At 33.4% G+C, this 15,514-nt stretch overlaps 2 protein-coding genes across 10 annotated transcripts; both read left to right on the forward strand.

The window, feature by feature from the left end:
• The first annotated feature begins 194 nt into the window (after nucleotides 1–194).
• On the forward strand, nucleotides 195–9,136 carry LOC105249348 (interference hedgehog). 8 transcript variants are annotated; one of them, XM_025411906.1, is made up of 7 exons: nucleotides 195–616; nucleotides 5,161–5,238; nucleotides 5,324–5,578; nucleotides 5,753–6,742; nucleotides 7,005–7,832; nucleotides 7,917–8,042; nucleotides 8,477–8,823. In XM_025411906.1, the coding sequence occupies exons 2-7, from the start codon at nucleotides 5,172–5,174 to the stop codon at nucleotides 8,593–8,595; spliced, it is 2,385 nt and encodes a 794-aa protein (XP_025267691.1). In that variant the 5' UTR covers nucleotides 195–616; nucleotides 5,161–5,171; the 3' UTR covers nucleotides 8,596–8,823. The 8 variants fall into 8 exon arrangements, with proteins under 8 accessions (XP_025267691.1, XP_025267689.1, XP_025267690.1 ...); XM_025411904.1 differs by having other exon boundaries at nucleotides 196–616; nucleotides 7,008–7,832; nucleotides 7,917–8,032; nucleotides 8,640–9,136; XM_025411905.1 differs by having other exon boundaries at nucleotides 196–616; nucleotides 5,753–6,736; nucleotides 7,008–7,832; nucleotides 7,917–8,032; nucleotides 8,640–9,136.
• A 1,597-nt stretch (nucleotides 9,137–10,733) lies between these two features.
• On the forward strand, nucleotides 10,734–15,299 carry LOC105249347. 2 transcript variants are annotated; one of them, XM_011254739.3, is made up of 8 exons: nucleotides 10,734–12,329; nucleotides 12,534–12,624; nucleotides 12,772–13,727; nucleotides 13,801–13,990; nucleotides 14,087–14,230; nucleotides 14,408–14,714; nucleotides 14,794–15,046; nucleotides 15,125–15,299. In XM_011254739.3, exons 1-8 carry the CDS (start codon nucleotides 11,058–11,060, stop codon nucleotides 15,185–15,187), a joined length of 3,276 nt encoding a protein of 1,091 aa, XP_011253041.1. In that variant the 5' UTR covers nucleotides 10,734–11,057; the 3' UTR covers nucleotides 15,188–15,299. The 2 variants fall into 2 exon arrangements, with proteins under 2 accessions (XP_011253041.1, XP_011253043.1); XM_011254741.3 differs by having other exon boundaries at nucleotides 14,090–14,230.
• Nucleotides 15,300–15,514: the final 215 nt, after the last annotated feature.

Genomic DNA, 15,514 nt, shown 5'->3' on the forward strand with positions numbered 1-15,514 from the left:
CCTCGCAGATCGCTTCTCTCTCCTCTCCTTCTCCGAAGTTCACATTCTATCTCTTCGAGGTGTAAGAGAAACGTAAAAAGTGCAACTGAAGGAAACCGACTTCGAATCCGAGCGCGCGCGCGCGCGCGACTCTTCCTGTCATCGCTACCATCACCACCACTACCGTCGCAGCATCCCTCCACGAGCCGCCGCCGCCGCCGCTTCAAAACCTGTCGGTCTGCATTCCAGTGCCGCCGCCGGTGAAGCCGCCAAGTCGGCCGCAGCGGCCCCGTCATCAAGCGTCGGTCCCTCAATTCCTCCTCGTCGTTTCTGCGCGTCTTCCGGAGCAGCGATCGGAAACGCATCGGAACGCGTCGTGCTCTCTCTCCGTTGAAAACGAACCGCGAGCGCGAACATGAAGTAACGAGGAAACGAGAGACGAAGAAGCGTGGGGGCTCGTGACCGATCACAAAGGAGCGTCGCCGGGCCGCATCGCCTGGAATCTTTTTTCCTCCCTTCCCTCCCCTCGGAGCGACGCGAGAACAACGTGTTGTGCCTGTTCCGATTATTGTATATTCACGAGGGACGATTCTTCCCTGCTCTGCGTCGACTAGGTTCGCTCGGATTGAGAAAAAGGGTGAGTGAAAATGCGTCTCGACGCTTTGCGTCTTGTGATCTCGGATCCGTTCGATCGATTGTATCGCGCGATTTTACGAGTGTACGCTTCGCTTTTTTTTTTCTATTACCCGCCGTTCGAAATCTCGCTTGAATGTCACCCGATTGGATCGAGGAATCCGGAGAAACGGTACTCAATCATGATTTCGATAAAAAATCATCGATTGCTGATTATATCGGAAAATTAGATCGCGTACATTTAAGATTCTAATCTTTTTCTACCGGACAGTGTGTTACGCTTTACATTTAAAATAGATACTTTCATCCTATCTGTACTTTCTACGTTTAAAATGCAATAGGTATGTACGCTTTGGAAAGAGAGAGAGGGAGAGAGAGAAAGAGAGAGAGAAGAAGATATAGAAGGCACAATTAAAGTAGACGAAATTAGATTACATTTGTATTAACAACTTTAATAAGAATGATTTCTCATATATCTTAGATTCTCTTTCCGAATTCCATTTTCTGAGATATAAAACAAGAGACAGAGAGAAGGAATAATTTAATTGTAATTTATTTCAATTATTCAATTATAATTTATTATTAAAGTTTTCTTTTAATAAATCTATCTTAATAAAGTTTGTTTTTTACATATTTTCGAAGTTTAAAATAAATTCCATACTTTGAGAGAGTTAAAGGAATATGGAAAAGGAGACAAAAGAGAGGAGCAAAAGAAACGCAGGTAGGAAGTGCATACAAAAAGATCGAGGTATCTGGAGAAACGGTACTCAATCATGATTTCGATAGAAAATCGATTGCTGATTATATCGGAAAATTAGATCGTACATTTAAGATTCTAATTTTTTTCTGGACATTGTGTTACACTTTACATTTAAAATAGATACTTTCATCTTATCTATACTTTCTACGTAAAATGCAATAAGTATGTACGCTTTAAAAAGAGAAAGATAAAAAGTAAGATATGGGAGGCACAATTAAAAATAGACGAAATTAAATTACATTCGTATTAATAACTTTAATAAGAATGATTTCTCATATATTTCAGATTCTCTCTCTGATTTCCATCTTTCTGAGATATAAAACAAGAAAGAAAGAGGGAGAATAATTTAATTATAATTTATTTCAATTATTCAATTATAATTTATTATCAAAATTTTCTTTTAATAAATCTATCTTAATAAAATTTGTTTTTTACATATTCTGTTTAAAATAAATTTCATGCTTTGAGAGAGTAAAAGAAGAAGGAAAAGGAAGAAAAACAGGTGCAAAAGAAACGCAGGTAGGAAGTTGCGTAAAAGAAGAGATCCGAAACAAGTGTATTCGGACGTTGTAGGGCGAAAGGGGAATCAAGATATCATGCAGGGGAGTACAAGAGAAGTAAAAAGAAGACCTCTCATTCGTTATCGTCGCTTCACCAGCGCTCCTCGTAATCCCCGGCGTCCTTTTTTAAATCTTACCTGTTCGCGATCCAGATCTCGTCCTCGCAGTGTGTTGTCACATCGCCCTTTTCTCCCAATCGTCATCATGATCCCCTAAATGCAAAGTGTAAAAGAATCGATAGCATAGAATAAACTAACAATAAACTCAAACTTGCCAATTTTTTACATGTACGTATTAAAAAGCGTGATTTCATTCTTTACTATCATTCTCGAGATAAAAGTGTATAGTAAAACCAACATATGATAATGTTCAATTCCCTGATATAAAAAAAGAATTTTGACGTAAATTATCTCTATATTTTTAATATAGAAATAATTTATCGTAAATTATCTCTATATTTCTAATATAGAAATAATTTATCGAAATCCATATAGATGAAAGACTTTCCCAGCTTGCTTAAAAGTCTTAGGAGATACAAAATTAATGAATAACTTTTACGATCTGTTTAATGACATTGCGACGAAATGTGCATTTTTTTCACTAATTTTGAAATTTTCTCCCTCATTTTCAGAATCCCTTACCTGTTAACCACGAGCAGGAGAATTCGTCTTTTTGTCCTCATCGCAATCACATGATCCTCAATCCCATAAATGCATCACGAGAAAGACTGTCCTTCGCTGGAATACTAATGATACACCGATAATCATTTATGGCACGGCCACGCATTCCGCGTAGAACGGGAAGGAGTCTGTATTGTGGATGATTGATGGATTGGAGTATTTTCGGCGGAAGAGTTTTTCTTTCATTGTGCGATGATTTTCAAAAGTTTTTCTCCTCGCGAGATAAATGCCGACATATAACTCCAAATTATCTGCTTCATCTGTGCTTTTTAGTATGTAATGTATGTGTGCGTACGTGTGTGTGACTAAATTGAATGTTTAAAACAGCCTATTCATACTCCCTGCACTTGATTAAAGATCTAACAATAAGTAAAATTTTGTGTGTTAACTCCGTAATATCTCTAAATATTATAAAGTAACGTAATTAAAATAAGTAAAGCAATTTGCATTCTTTAATATTTGGAGATTACATATCGGAAATTAAAGTAAATTGTTAAATTATTATTATTATTAAATTATTATTGCAGTAATTTCAATTTTATCACACACATGTAGTCTATATTTAAAATCTTTATTTCTAATTGCAAATCAAAACTTTGCAGTGATTTTATCATACATACTATTATCATACATGCCTATGTAACACGACGACGATTGAATCATTAATATAAAAGCGCACATCGGGCAGATTAAGCTTCATTGCAGTGCTACGGATAACGCGTATAAGCGCATTGGTCGCACGCATGCACGTACGCACGCACGCACGCACGCACAGACCGCATTCGTATACGTGCCAAGAGGGAAGTGGAGTGGACAACCACTGCTTTGGAATTCGGCTTCTTTATTTTTACGAGAAGTAATATCAGAAACCAGCCTCTCTTTGTGGCCCTTCTCACCTGTTACATGCCACCGACATTATGCTACCATTTAGACAGAAGTTAAAGAATATTCTCGTGTGCATAAAACGCGCGACAAACTACCAGGCACGCTGATAGTCTATGTCCGTGTATACTTAAATTGTTCTCTCTGCTTCTTTTCTTCTCTTATTATCATCTCTCTTTCTCTTTTTTTCAAATTGATCCATTCGAGATGATAAATTTGAGATTGCAGGCTCGCTTTCACTTAAAATCTTCTTGTTTTCTATCCTTCTTAATTCTCATTTACTTTATCGAATGCCGACTTCTCTTCTTACTTATAGGTACAGGCAAAGCATGCGAACGAAAAAAAGTGTAATTTTAGAATATTGTTATTTAAATTATTTCATGTAGAACAAAAAAGTTTTGAATGAATAGAATTCCATTCATCTTCTACACACACGTCTTCTACAAATCGAATCGCAAAAACTTTGTAAATGTATTAATATGTTAAGATTTTTTCTCAATCGACACATGTAGAGATTTGCGGATGGATATTTAATTAGTATAAGATCGGTAAAAATTAATATTCGAGTCAATTAAAAATAGAAAAACTATTAACATATCAATCAATTGTTAATAGATGTGTAAGGTGTTTGTATACTTACATTAACATTGAATACTCACTGGTAAATTAATTTTAATAACATTTTTAGAGAATATTCGAAATATATTAATTACTTCTAGGTAGCTTGACCGAGAACTCGAGACGCGATCTTGTTTTTCCAGGCGTTTCCGCTATCGGGAAAATATCGATAATTTCACGCATATTAAAGCGACACGTGGGTGCGTGTGTACGATATGTGAATGGATACACATACCTACACGCCCTCCGCAGCATTAGCTCAACGAGAAAGAATTATTATCGTCGGCTCTTTACGGACATACGAGTATATGGTTTTCTGATGGTCGCACGAGCGCGGATATCATGTGGGTGTAAAACGGTTCGCGCAATGAACGCAGCTTTCGACGCCGTATATGGATATTTTCTAGATGATCAGACGTCATCCAGCAACTAACTTTTCTTGTTGTTGTTGTCCTAAAACAAGAAACTTGTATTTTATCATTTATTGTTATTATTATATTATATTTTGTATTGTTATGGTAAAGTTTATTCATTCTACATATTTAACTTATTTTCTTCTTCTCTTTTCTCTCTTTCTCTCTCTCTCTCTCTCTTTCTCTTTCTAGAGTCCGCTAAATATGTAAAGTAATTTTATTTTAATATGAAGAATATAAAAAAATGTTGAAGAATTAATTTTATACATGTAATATATATATACATATATACCGTGTGTGTACAAGAAATGTACAAGAAATCATATTTTTATAGATAATTATATATGTTTACAGTTTTTGGCTGACATGTATGAAATCTGCAATTATTGTGATGAGTGATCATTGTGTCATCTCGTCGTCTCACTCTTTAAGAAAAATAATGCTATGTTCTATTTTCACATGAACTCGACGTTCTAAACTTAAACGGTATGCTTGCTCGGTATTAATTTTAGTGACTCTTCGCCGGTACTCTGCGAACCGGCGAGTATTTGCTTTCCCGTGAACGAGATCGGAAAAACAACCAATAGAGTGCAATGCTTAATTAACGTAACAACCTTCTTTCGTATTGCTTGCAGAATGTGTCAAGATGACATCTATCTTCCCTTTATCTGGCATCATCGTTATCCTACTCTACGGTCCAACGCATATATGCGGTAAGGTTCTTATTACTTGAGAACGCTAATATTTCAAATATTGTAAAAATGTAATCATATTTATATATTGATTTGATATTAACAGGGGAGAGGCAAGAATTGGGTATGTCTTTTACCCGACATCCGCAGCCTTTAGCCGCTCCATTAAATGACGATGTAAATTTCGAATGCAGTCTCAATCTCGGCGCGGAGCGTTTTGCGTGGCATCACAGGCCCCTACATTCGAACAAATGGACACCGCTGTCGCATCCCACGAACAGCAGCAGCAAAACATCGCGACACGTTGTCAATTTCGACAAGGAGTCAAAGGCCGGAGACTATCGTTGTATCGCATTCTTTGGTAGGTTTATGCAAAAGTTTATCCACTCATGTTTGGCAAATATTTTTCCTCTCTTGTGTCTCTTTTTATTTAGAAAAACTGTACATGACAGATAATATAAAAATATATAAGCTGTTAGGCAAAATTAAAATAAAATCTTAATTTCTAAAATATTTTTTTTAAATTTGTTTGTAGGTACGAGTGGTTTAGCGTCGGATCCAGCGAAATTGACACTCGCGACGATACAGAAATTCTCCGATAAAAACGATGTTTTCATCCAAGTGATGGAAGGTAATACCGTACCCATCACGTGTCCTGTACCATATTCCGAACCGGAAGCTATAGTGCAGTTTTACAAGAATGGGATGCTCATCGAGGATGCAAATTTGGTGAACAGCAAAGTTATGGTTATTAAGAATGTCAGATTGGCGGACAGCGGATCGTATCATTGCAGCGCGAACAATTACATAACGCAGCAGATATTTACCAGCAACTATAAAACAATTTTAACGGTACACGCAAACGCGACTTTTCAAGCTCCATATTTTATCAAACAACCGCAAAGGGAATACATAGTTCCGCGTGGCAAAAATATTACGTTGGAATGTTTCGCCGCCGGTTATCCGGTGCCACGCATCGTCTGGAGCCGTCTGGGCAGCTTTCTACCATCGAAATCGGTAAAATCCTCCACCGGTCTGACGATAGTCCACGTGCAGCCATTCGATCGCGGCGAATATGACTGCGTGTGGAGTAACGACGTCCAACAGATCAAATCTGCAATCATTTTGACGGTCGTAGAACCACCGAGAGTCATAAGGCAACCAAAAGCATCCACGTTTTCCGAAGGTGGTGTATTAGATCTCTCGTGTAACGTGACGGGCGAGCCAAAACCGAGCATCGAATGGCTCATTAACGGGAAATCCTTGGTAAATGATACGAATCAGAAGATTGAAGGCTCCACCCTTCACATTAGCGAAGTTGAGAAGAAACATGCCGGGATTGTTCAGTGCGTCGCCAATAATAAATACGGATCGCACTCGGGATATAACTTATTACGAGTCAACCCGAAGCAACATGTTCTTGGTGGCACGACTGAGTCGAGACTGGATTATGAAGCTATAAAGCATAAACATACCAAAGGCGGTGGTAGGCGTAGAAATAAGGAAGGAAAAAAGAAGGGTGCAGGTTATTTATCTTACGTTATCATCATTTCATACGTTTTCTTATCATTATCAAATATCCGATTAGGATATCTCAGATTAACTCTCTTGAAATTCTTTTACACGTAGAAAATAAAAAAATTGATAATGTTTAGATATAAAATTTTGTATAAAAAAATTTTTACATGCAATTATAAAATACATTTTAATATATTTCTTATTTTTATTTATATATTATATATTTATCTAAAAATATGTATTCTTATTTATTTTCTTTTTATTTATAGTAGTTTTGGTACCTCCGAATCAACCCAATGTCACAAGATTATCTGATATCTCCGTCATGGTACGATGGTCGGTACCGGAAAACAACGGTTTGCCAATACAATTTTTCAAAGTTCAATACCGAGAACTCGGTCCAAAAATGAACGGCAAACAGGCAAAGTGGATGACAGCTAATTCCGAGATACCGAATCATGTGCGATCTTTCGAAGTGACTGACTTGCAACCTGACCATACTTATCGATTTAGAATCGCCGCGGTATACTCGAATAATGATAACAAATTGAGCCCAAATTCCGTTCGTTTTCATCTTAATAGAGATACTGGCATTGAAAGCAATAAAATGCCGATACCTTTATTGACCAATACCGAAGCGTTGGGACCGCATCAAGTATTATTGATTTGGCAAAATCTCGACAAATCAGCCAAGATTGACGGATTCTACATATATCATCGGGCTTCTACCACAGCCGGCGAATATATTAAAACCACTGTGGAAGGAAAAGATGCCTACAACATGACTATCTCTCATTTACAATCTGAAACTGTCTATGAATTCAAGATTCAGAGTTTTTCCGTAGATGCAGCGTCAGAATTTTCTCAAATATTACGACAGAAAACTGGAAAAAGCATCCGGATCGAAGAACATCCAGTTCAGCAAGTGATTGCGGAAAATAAATTGAGACCGAGCGAAAATAATAAGAATGTTAGTATAGAGATTATAATCGGTGGAGTATTTGGAGGAGCTGTCATTTTAATTGCTCTCGCTTTTGTAGCGGGGTGTTTGTATAAAAGAGCAAAATATAAACAAAATCAGGAATCCCAAAGTGAAGGTATATGATTTAAGCTTGATAAGAATAATGTATAATTTTTATAATAATCAAAATTAAATAATTCCTTTTTCCTTTTCATAACAGGTAAACCGATAACGAATGGACGAGTAATGAACGGTGGAGTTGCAGATTCCAAAATTAACATTACATCTAATCCGCTTGCTGGTCTTGATGCATCCGAAGATATTATGCAGCCTAAGGTCAGTATTTGTAAGTAACAACATCTGGACTTTTGTTTCATCGGAAGAAAGTAATGGAACTAGATTCATATATTCAATACTTGTGAGTATATAATAACAATAATAATAAAATGTATGTAATTGTGTTCTTTATATTTGATTTTTTCAAAATTTAATTGCTTATCTTGATCCAGTTATTTACTTTCTTTCCGAAAGTCAGCATGATTTTAGACGAGTGCAGAAAACATGTTGATCATGATCATATAAAAAGATTTTACAATTTAAATTATTACAATTATGAGTTAGTTTATGATCATTTATATAACTTTTTTTAATCATAGATTTTTTATTCATATAAGAATTTCTATTCATATAAAACTTGATATTGGTTTCTCTGCGCTCGTCTAATCGTGTAAATCCGTTAAACTGTCGACAATATATTAAGGAGACTAGTCTCTTTTCTAGTTTTAGCATTGGTCGCGCGCTGCTCTTTAATTCTACTCGCTCTCTACACTCTCTCTGGAGCCGCTTTTCTTTTGTTTTTCCGAACGCGACATACGCACGTTACCCCTTACACGCTCTAGATCTGAAAAGAAGCGAACGAACACACACATGTTTCTAAATCCAGAGCGGACAACAGTCGTCGATGGAAATGACGTCATTTCTAAACGGCCAAAACAACAATGGCAGCAACAATGGACATAACAACGGCGATGCAGCTGGATCTGACGTAAACGTCACGTCGCATAGTGAGCCACCGTCTCTGCGCCAAGGGCCACTGCCTATCGAACAACGTTTGTGAGAATGTGTCGCAGCTATATCTCTGTTTTATAGAGGGTAAGATCGTGACTGGAGGACCTCGTGTTCAAAAAAACGGACCGCCAACAATTGCACGAATCTTTAACGAATTTTATTTTATAAGATGGAAAGAATACAAGATATGACTTATATCAACACGAGTTATATCTCGAAAAACTTAACTTATAGGCTGTATTTAGCTATATTGCAATGAAGAGACTGTTGCAAGACATTTACAGGGTGTCTTAAGTAATAAATATGCTCAAATGTATTGTTGCTGTAAATTGAGATTAATTTGGTTTAATTTTTGCATGTAGAAAAAAAGATATTTTACACATTCTTTATTAAATTTTATTTTATTTATGTTCTTTTTTTAATACATAATATAATCATTGAATGAAATATATTATGTTTTTAATACATAATATAATTATTGAATGAAATATTGTGGAGAGCAATATTTCATTTACATTAATGTGTAAGATTAATTTTTCACAATAGTCAAATTAGTCTCGTTTTACAGTATATAAGATTATAAAGTAAATGATCTGATTGCATCTTATATATTCCTTGTCTTTCCTTTTTGATTGAAAAAAAAATTATAGGATCTTGTCTGTTAAGTAAGCATAAATTCAATTAATGTACCTGCAAAGTAATTGACTTTACTGTTACATATATTTACTTAACGATGACAAGCTAGAGTGAGCACTGAATAATTTAGATTTTTATATCTTTTTTACATACAATTTTTGCGAAAAATTTGTAATAAAAGATATATATTTTTTAAATACTATGCATATAGAATACATGATATGTACAATTGCATTAACAATTAAAGTCATCAATATTGAGAGAAGAAAATAGTGTCACTTTATGATAATTATTATAGAAATATCTTTTTAATGAATAATGAATATAATGAATTGAGTCATATATTGTTAACATTATCATGTATGCCTGTTGTTTTTATGATTGTTTTTCTAGCTGCAATAGAGATTGAATAATTTATTAATATCATTCACGATTAATGCAATATTATATCATAATATCTTTATGATGATGCTTTGTTATCAAAATTATATGTGAAACTATATATTATTATTATGTTGAAAGGAAAAAGTGACAACAAATTTTATCTTAATAATTGATATTTGTGTATATCAAAACAAAAAGACGAAAATTGTAAATACAAATGTACAAACTTTTTCTAATAAATTATTTAACGTTTGGCTTATAAAAGTACTGCAATCGCATCTGTGAATTGATGATAAAGCTAGTGAAAATATACATTGTACATACTAGAATAGTTTTAAATGACACAAATGAACATATGTGCCTTACATCTTGCCTGAGAATAATTAATAAAAAATGATTATTTATATACCTGTATACTAATATTTTGTGTACTTAATTTTTATAAAATAAATTATATTCGAAAGAGAAATTTCAAAAATGTATATATATATATATGTATGATGAAGTTTTGTCGTGTACTTGGTGAATTTAAAATAACTATATATAATCGTGCTTAATAAATAAATAATCAATTAATTAATAAATGTAATAATTATATGTAATTAAATAATTATATATAATTGAGTAATACGGTGTATAATAGACGATATGTAATTAAATAATAGCTGTAACGTGAAAATATTCTAGCATACGATGTCTACTATTCTAAAAATTGTAGTGAATATAAGTTTTTTTATCACGGGATATATTGAATATATCTAATTTTAATGTTATAAAACTTTCACAATAATTATACAACTATTATAACAAAATAGGTCTCAATATATTGGTGATTCGCACGATTTTAAATCACTATTTTCAAATTCAAAGATGCCGCCAGAGTAGTATCACTTCCGACATTTATTCAAGCAACTCGACAGAGCGCGCTTGATGGTTCCGCTTTGTGGATTTTAAAAGTCGTATGTAACCGTAAATTGTATTCGCGCGAGTCGTGTTGCCGGTACATAAAATATTGTGTAATACATAAATTGTACAATAATCACAGAGAATATTGTCCTTTACGCTGTAATGTTCGAACACTTGGCTGCGAGGGGTAGCCTGAGATACTAATCGCGAGTAGAATATGAAGATACATGATGATACGTTTTATTCAGTAGCCTCGATACATTTGAATTGGCATACACAGATCTTTTTTTAATCATCTTTACGACATTGTAAACACCAGGGGTAAACACTTAAACGGTCGAAAAGGACGAATCGGAGAGAGAGGAGAATGTGTGATTTGATAGATTTAAATAGTCCGGACGCAAAGAGATCCTTGGGCCCATCGAAACTGGCATCGCCTCTGATACCGGTGCCCAAAAATGTCGAATCCAGTGATGAAACAAATTTGTTGGTGATAACAGAAAAACAAAGTGAGAGCGAAGGTAACAATCCATTTGATAGGGTGTTGCACGAGACCGTTGAATATGTCAGCAAGAAGGGTGATCCCTTTGAGATGATGCTACAACGAGCTCTAAAGTCTAAGAAGCAAAGAAACACAGACTTGAGAACGCAATCTGTGACCTTTGCGGATGACTTTACTCCAAAATCTAAAAAGAGACACTTCAAGATGATAAACAAGACGTTGGATGGATCTTTCTTTGAAGATAAATTAAATATGTATAATGGAAACGAGAAAGTGGAAATAAAGAAAGAAATTGATAGTCTTGATGTGAGAAACACTGATGTCTGTGATAATGTGACGGTTAAACTTTTATGTTGTAAAGATAATGATGAAAATATTTGTGTATCTAAACAAAATGCTAAAATAGTTGTTACCAGTGCAGAGTCACTGGAGTCATCAATTTTAAATCAGTCTGCAATGAATGACGCGTTATTAGAAACAGTTTCCAAGTCTAAAAAAGATAATGATGAATTATTTCTAGAGAAAGATATACTGCTTAAAGAATTTGCTCTTCCAAATGACAATATTAAATCGCGTTCATTGTCACAAGGAGCTGGAAGGTCACCAACAATATTATCATGTTTAAATAGGAGATCGCATTCTGTAACAGATAATAAGAAAATATCACAATACGATTATAGCAATATCCCATCTGTCCTAGAAAAAGGTTTTTTGGAGAGCAAATACAATGAACAATCTATATTTTCCACCTTATCAAATGTCTCATCTATAACAAAATTAAGTTCTGTTTCATCATCAGTATTTTCAATTGATACTATGAATCATGCTTTCTTGGATAATAATTCATTAAAAGAGAGTCAAGAAAAGATAAATACAACTGAAAATACTATGGAAATGAAATCAAAACAGTATGACTTATCGGATCTAGCAGACAAACTAGACAAATTAAAATGTACTATGAATGCAATAAATAGTACCTTGAGTAAAATAGAAGATAAATCTAATATTATGAAAGAAAAAAATGAACAAATCACAGATGACAAATTGATAGATGTTGAGGTGTTTTTACCAGAAAATTCCAGTAAAGAATATAATAAAAGCTCAAATTCTACTGCTTCTTTGGATTCTGTATTTACTGTAAGGTTTCTCTCTTACACACATACATAATTGTATGTTTAAATCTAATTATAGAAATATTTAAATTTATCATTTATTTTATTTATAGTACGTTTCAAAAATTAAATATAAATTGTAAAAATAAATCGAGATAGAACAATTTTAGAGAATTAATTTACTCTTCTCAAAAACTATTTTAATATAATAAATAAAAATTGGTTACAGGATACTAATAAGGTCAAGAAGTCAATAATAGATGAGGCCAAAATGCTTTCAAAGACTTTTGAGGAATTAGCATTAAGAACAGATTCTGAATGTAAGTATTTTATTAAGTTTTACAGTTTACATTATTATACAATTTTGCAAACATTTAACTTGCAACTAATTTAAATGCTTAATATTTTTCATCAATATCTTTCATTATATATTCTCCTTATCTAATGTGCTTATCATTTTTTTTCAGCTAGTGTTGATGATTTAATTTCAAATAATACTCTGTGGATGTCAGAATTATTACCAGCATTTGAAGATGATCTTATAGTAGATAATTTAATTGAATTACCTACTTCATCAGAAGAAAACTCGAGAATCATTAAAAACACTGATAAGGAGCAGTCTCTAAGTAACGATAATGTAGATGAGAATTCTCTAAAGCAAATTGAGTCACAATTCACTGACTGTGTAAAGCAGACAGTTGTAACATCATTATTGACAGATCTCAGAAAATTAATTAAAGCAGAAAATAATCCAGAAGTCGATAAATTACTTGATAATTTGGAGAATGCCTTAGGTTCTAATTGTAAAAATAATACAGAATTATTAGTAACTTGTCTCAATATATCAAATGAGTTACAAAGCCCTCAGAAAATATCATCTGATATCGAAAAATCTAAAGTTACAAATACAGATAAGAGTGAAGAAGAAAGCGAAAAAATATCATTCAAAGAAGAGAGCTGCAATACTGAAACGTTATCAGATGGAAATTGTAAATTGGAAAATACATCACAGACTACAACTATCAGCAGCGATAATTTGTCAGTTAAACCTTCATCTTATAAAGATAATGATGAAAATAATCTGAATATTACAAATTCAATTAAAGAAGCAGATATAAATCATGGTAAAGATAATCAGCCAGATGAAAAACTAGCAGTAGAATTGCTAATGAATCTTGGAAAGCTGTTGAGCGGTCAAGTCGAGGATGCTACGACAATGCAGTTACTTAAATGTATAGGAAAAGCTTTAAATGTTGCATCAAATAATTATAAAATCGAAAATGAGACACAATTGGACAATAATAAAATGCATAATATTCAACAGATTACACCAATAAAGGCTTCAAAATCTGATCATGACACACATTCATCTACACTTTCAACAAAAGTGAAGCATAGACGAAGCTATGAGAAAAATCCTAAAGTGCGTAGATTTTTTGCAATCTTTTATAATTTTGATTATTTATGTTCTTTAACATGTTATATTTCCCAAATAGCTACTCGAGAAGACGGCCAGAAGAAGTATATCTGCGATTCAATTGTCGCCTAAAAATATGCAAATACGTAAATATAGAAGTGCATCCGAATTTGAAAGTCGCAAGAAACGTTTTTCAAGTGATCCTGGATTAGTTGGTAATTTTGCAAATCAAAAAAATATGATTCCAGAGGCATGTAACATGGAAAATGGTAAGTCATGTATCAGATATATGCCGTATGTCACTAAATAATTTTATTTAAAATATTGATAAAATTACAATTTTATTATATGCATTAATATTTCAGCAGAGATACAGCCTGCCATTGAGAAAAAGGAGAAATCTATTGCTATAAGCGATGTTAAAAATAAGTTAAAGAAAAGAACAAATATAATCAATAAGAGAGGTCCTATGAAAGCGGTGCATCCTGTAGACAATATGCAGAAAGGAGGTATGTTTAGTTTACTAACAGGAATTTAAAAAAGCTTAATTCAAATATCGAATTGATTATTTATAGTTACTTATATTTATAATTATTATTAAAAAAGTAACAATAATTATAAAAATCAGTACATTACATTATTAACAATAATATAATTTCTATAATTTAATTTTTACTGCAACATAGCATTACTCGGAAAACAAACTATATCATCTCAAACTATTACACCACCTAAATCCGATAAAACTACTCCTTCCGGTAAAATAATCAGCAGCACTCCTAATTCATTGGACAATAAATATAACATGGCTAAGAAATCTGCGAGATCCAAGCCGATGGCTTCATCAACTCCGGATGGTCAAAACAGCAAGGCTTCAAGTGCGCAATTGACGTCCGCTAATAAAAAACGTAACTTTTCTTGTGATATTTCGCCAGTGACTGCATATATCAACACAAGTGGCAGTGATGAGCGGAAAGACATTAGTCCCAAAAGGTAAGCACAAACAAACTTTTAAAACAAGAAGCTACATTTTAAACTAGAATTTATTAAAACACTTTTATTTATATTTTAGATCGAAACTGCCAACTCCGAAGAAATGTACAACACCTAAAATGGACGCGTTTGGTATTCCAAAGTTTTTAACACCACCAAAACACAATTCATCGTTCAATGTAAACTATCAGCGTTCTCCACAACGTTTAAATAGAAGTTTAATAGAACGTCGGCGATATTCTCCTGTCTATCAGAAAAAGAGTGCCGAAAAAGCACAACAAAGCCCGTTGAAAGAAAATAGAATCACTGCAAAAGTGAAGCCGTTTAATTTGGTATGTATATTTTTGTTGACATAAATACAAAAAATCAGCTTCTTGCCAAACTAACTTATTTTGCTATTATATATGCAGATTTCTAAACTTAAACAGCACAGTACCAGCAGTTGCATCGACAAGGAAAACAATTATACTTAGAATGTGATACAATGTGAAAATTGAAAACGATTATATTTTCCCTGTAATGATATTAATCAGAGATTCCTAGAGAAATCATGGTTAAAAAAGATGCAGTTTTTTTTCGTATATATATATTTATGAAAGATTTGTATGTTTTGTAATAAAATGTGAAATTTTGTACGAAGATAACAGCATTCTTAGGAATCTCAAAATAATCTTATTAGGATATAATAAACATTTTTATTTGAATTTATTTAATCCGATCCAAATAAAGGTAGTACAAACTTGTGTTAATTCTTTTCGCATGTGACATGGTAAATTTTTCTGCATTGTGAAAAATTTAGA

This window comes from Camponotus floridanus, unplaced genomic scaffold, assembly GCF_003227725.1.
Source record: "Camponotus floridanus strain SB8 unplaced genomic scaffold, Cflo_v7.5 scaffold45, whole genome shotgun sequence".
NCBI classification, from domain to species: Eukaryota; Metazoa; Arthropoda; class Insecta; order Hymenoptera; family Formicidae; genus Camponotus; species Camponotus floridanus.

Excerpts from the sequence above, each read along its gene's own strand:
- LOC105249348 (XM_011254742.3), top strand. The coding sequence starts at position 5,172 with ATGACATCTATCTTCCCTTTATCTGGCATCATCGTTATCCTACTCTAC. Across the intron at positions 5,579-5,752 it reads TCGTTGTATCGCATTCTTTG|GTACGAGTGGTTTAGCGTCG; the intron begins GTAGGTTTATGC and ends ATTTGTTTGTAG. Across the intron at positions 8,033-8,639 it reads AAGATATTATGCAGCCTAAG|AGCGGACAACAGTCGTCGAT; the intron begins GTCAGTATTTGT and ends TTCTAAATCCAG.
- LOC105249347 (XM_011254739.3), top strand. The coding sequence starts at position 11,058 with ATGTGTGATTTGATAGATTTAAATAGTCCGGACGCAAAGAGATCCTTG. Across the intron at positions 13,991-14,086 it reads GGCATGTAACATGGAAAATG|CAGAGATACAGCCTGCCATT; the intron begins GTAAGTCATGTA and ends TTAATATTTCAG. Across the intron at positions 14,715-14,793 it reads AAAGACATTAGTCCCAAAAG|ATCGAAACTGCCAACTCCGA; the intron begins GTAAGCACAAAC and ends TTTATATTTTAG.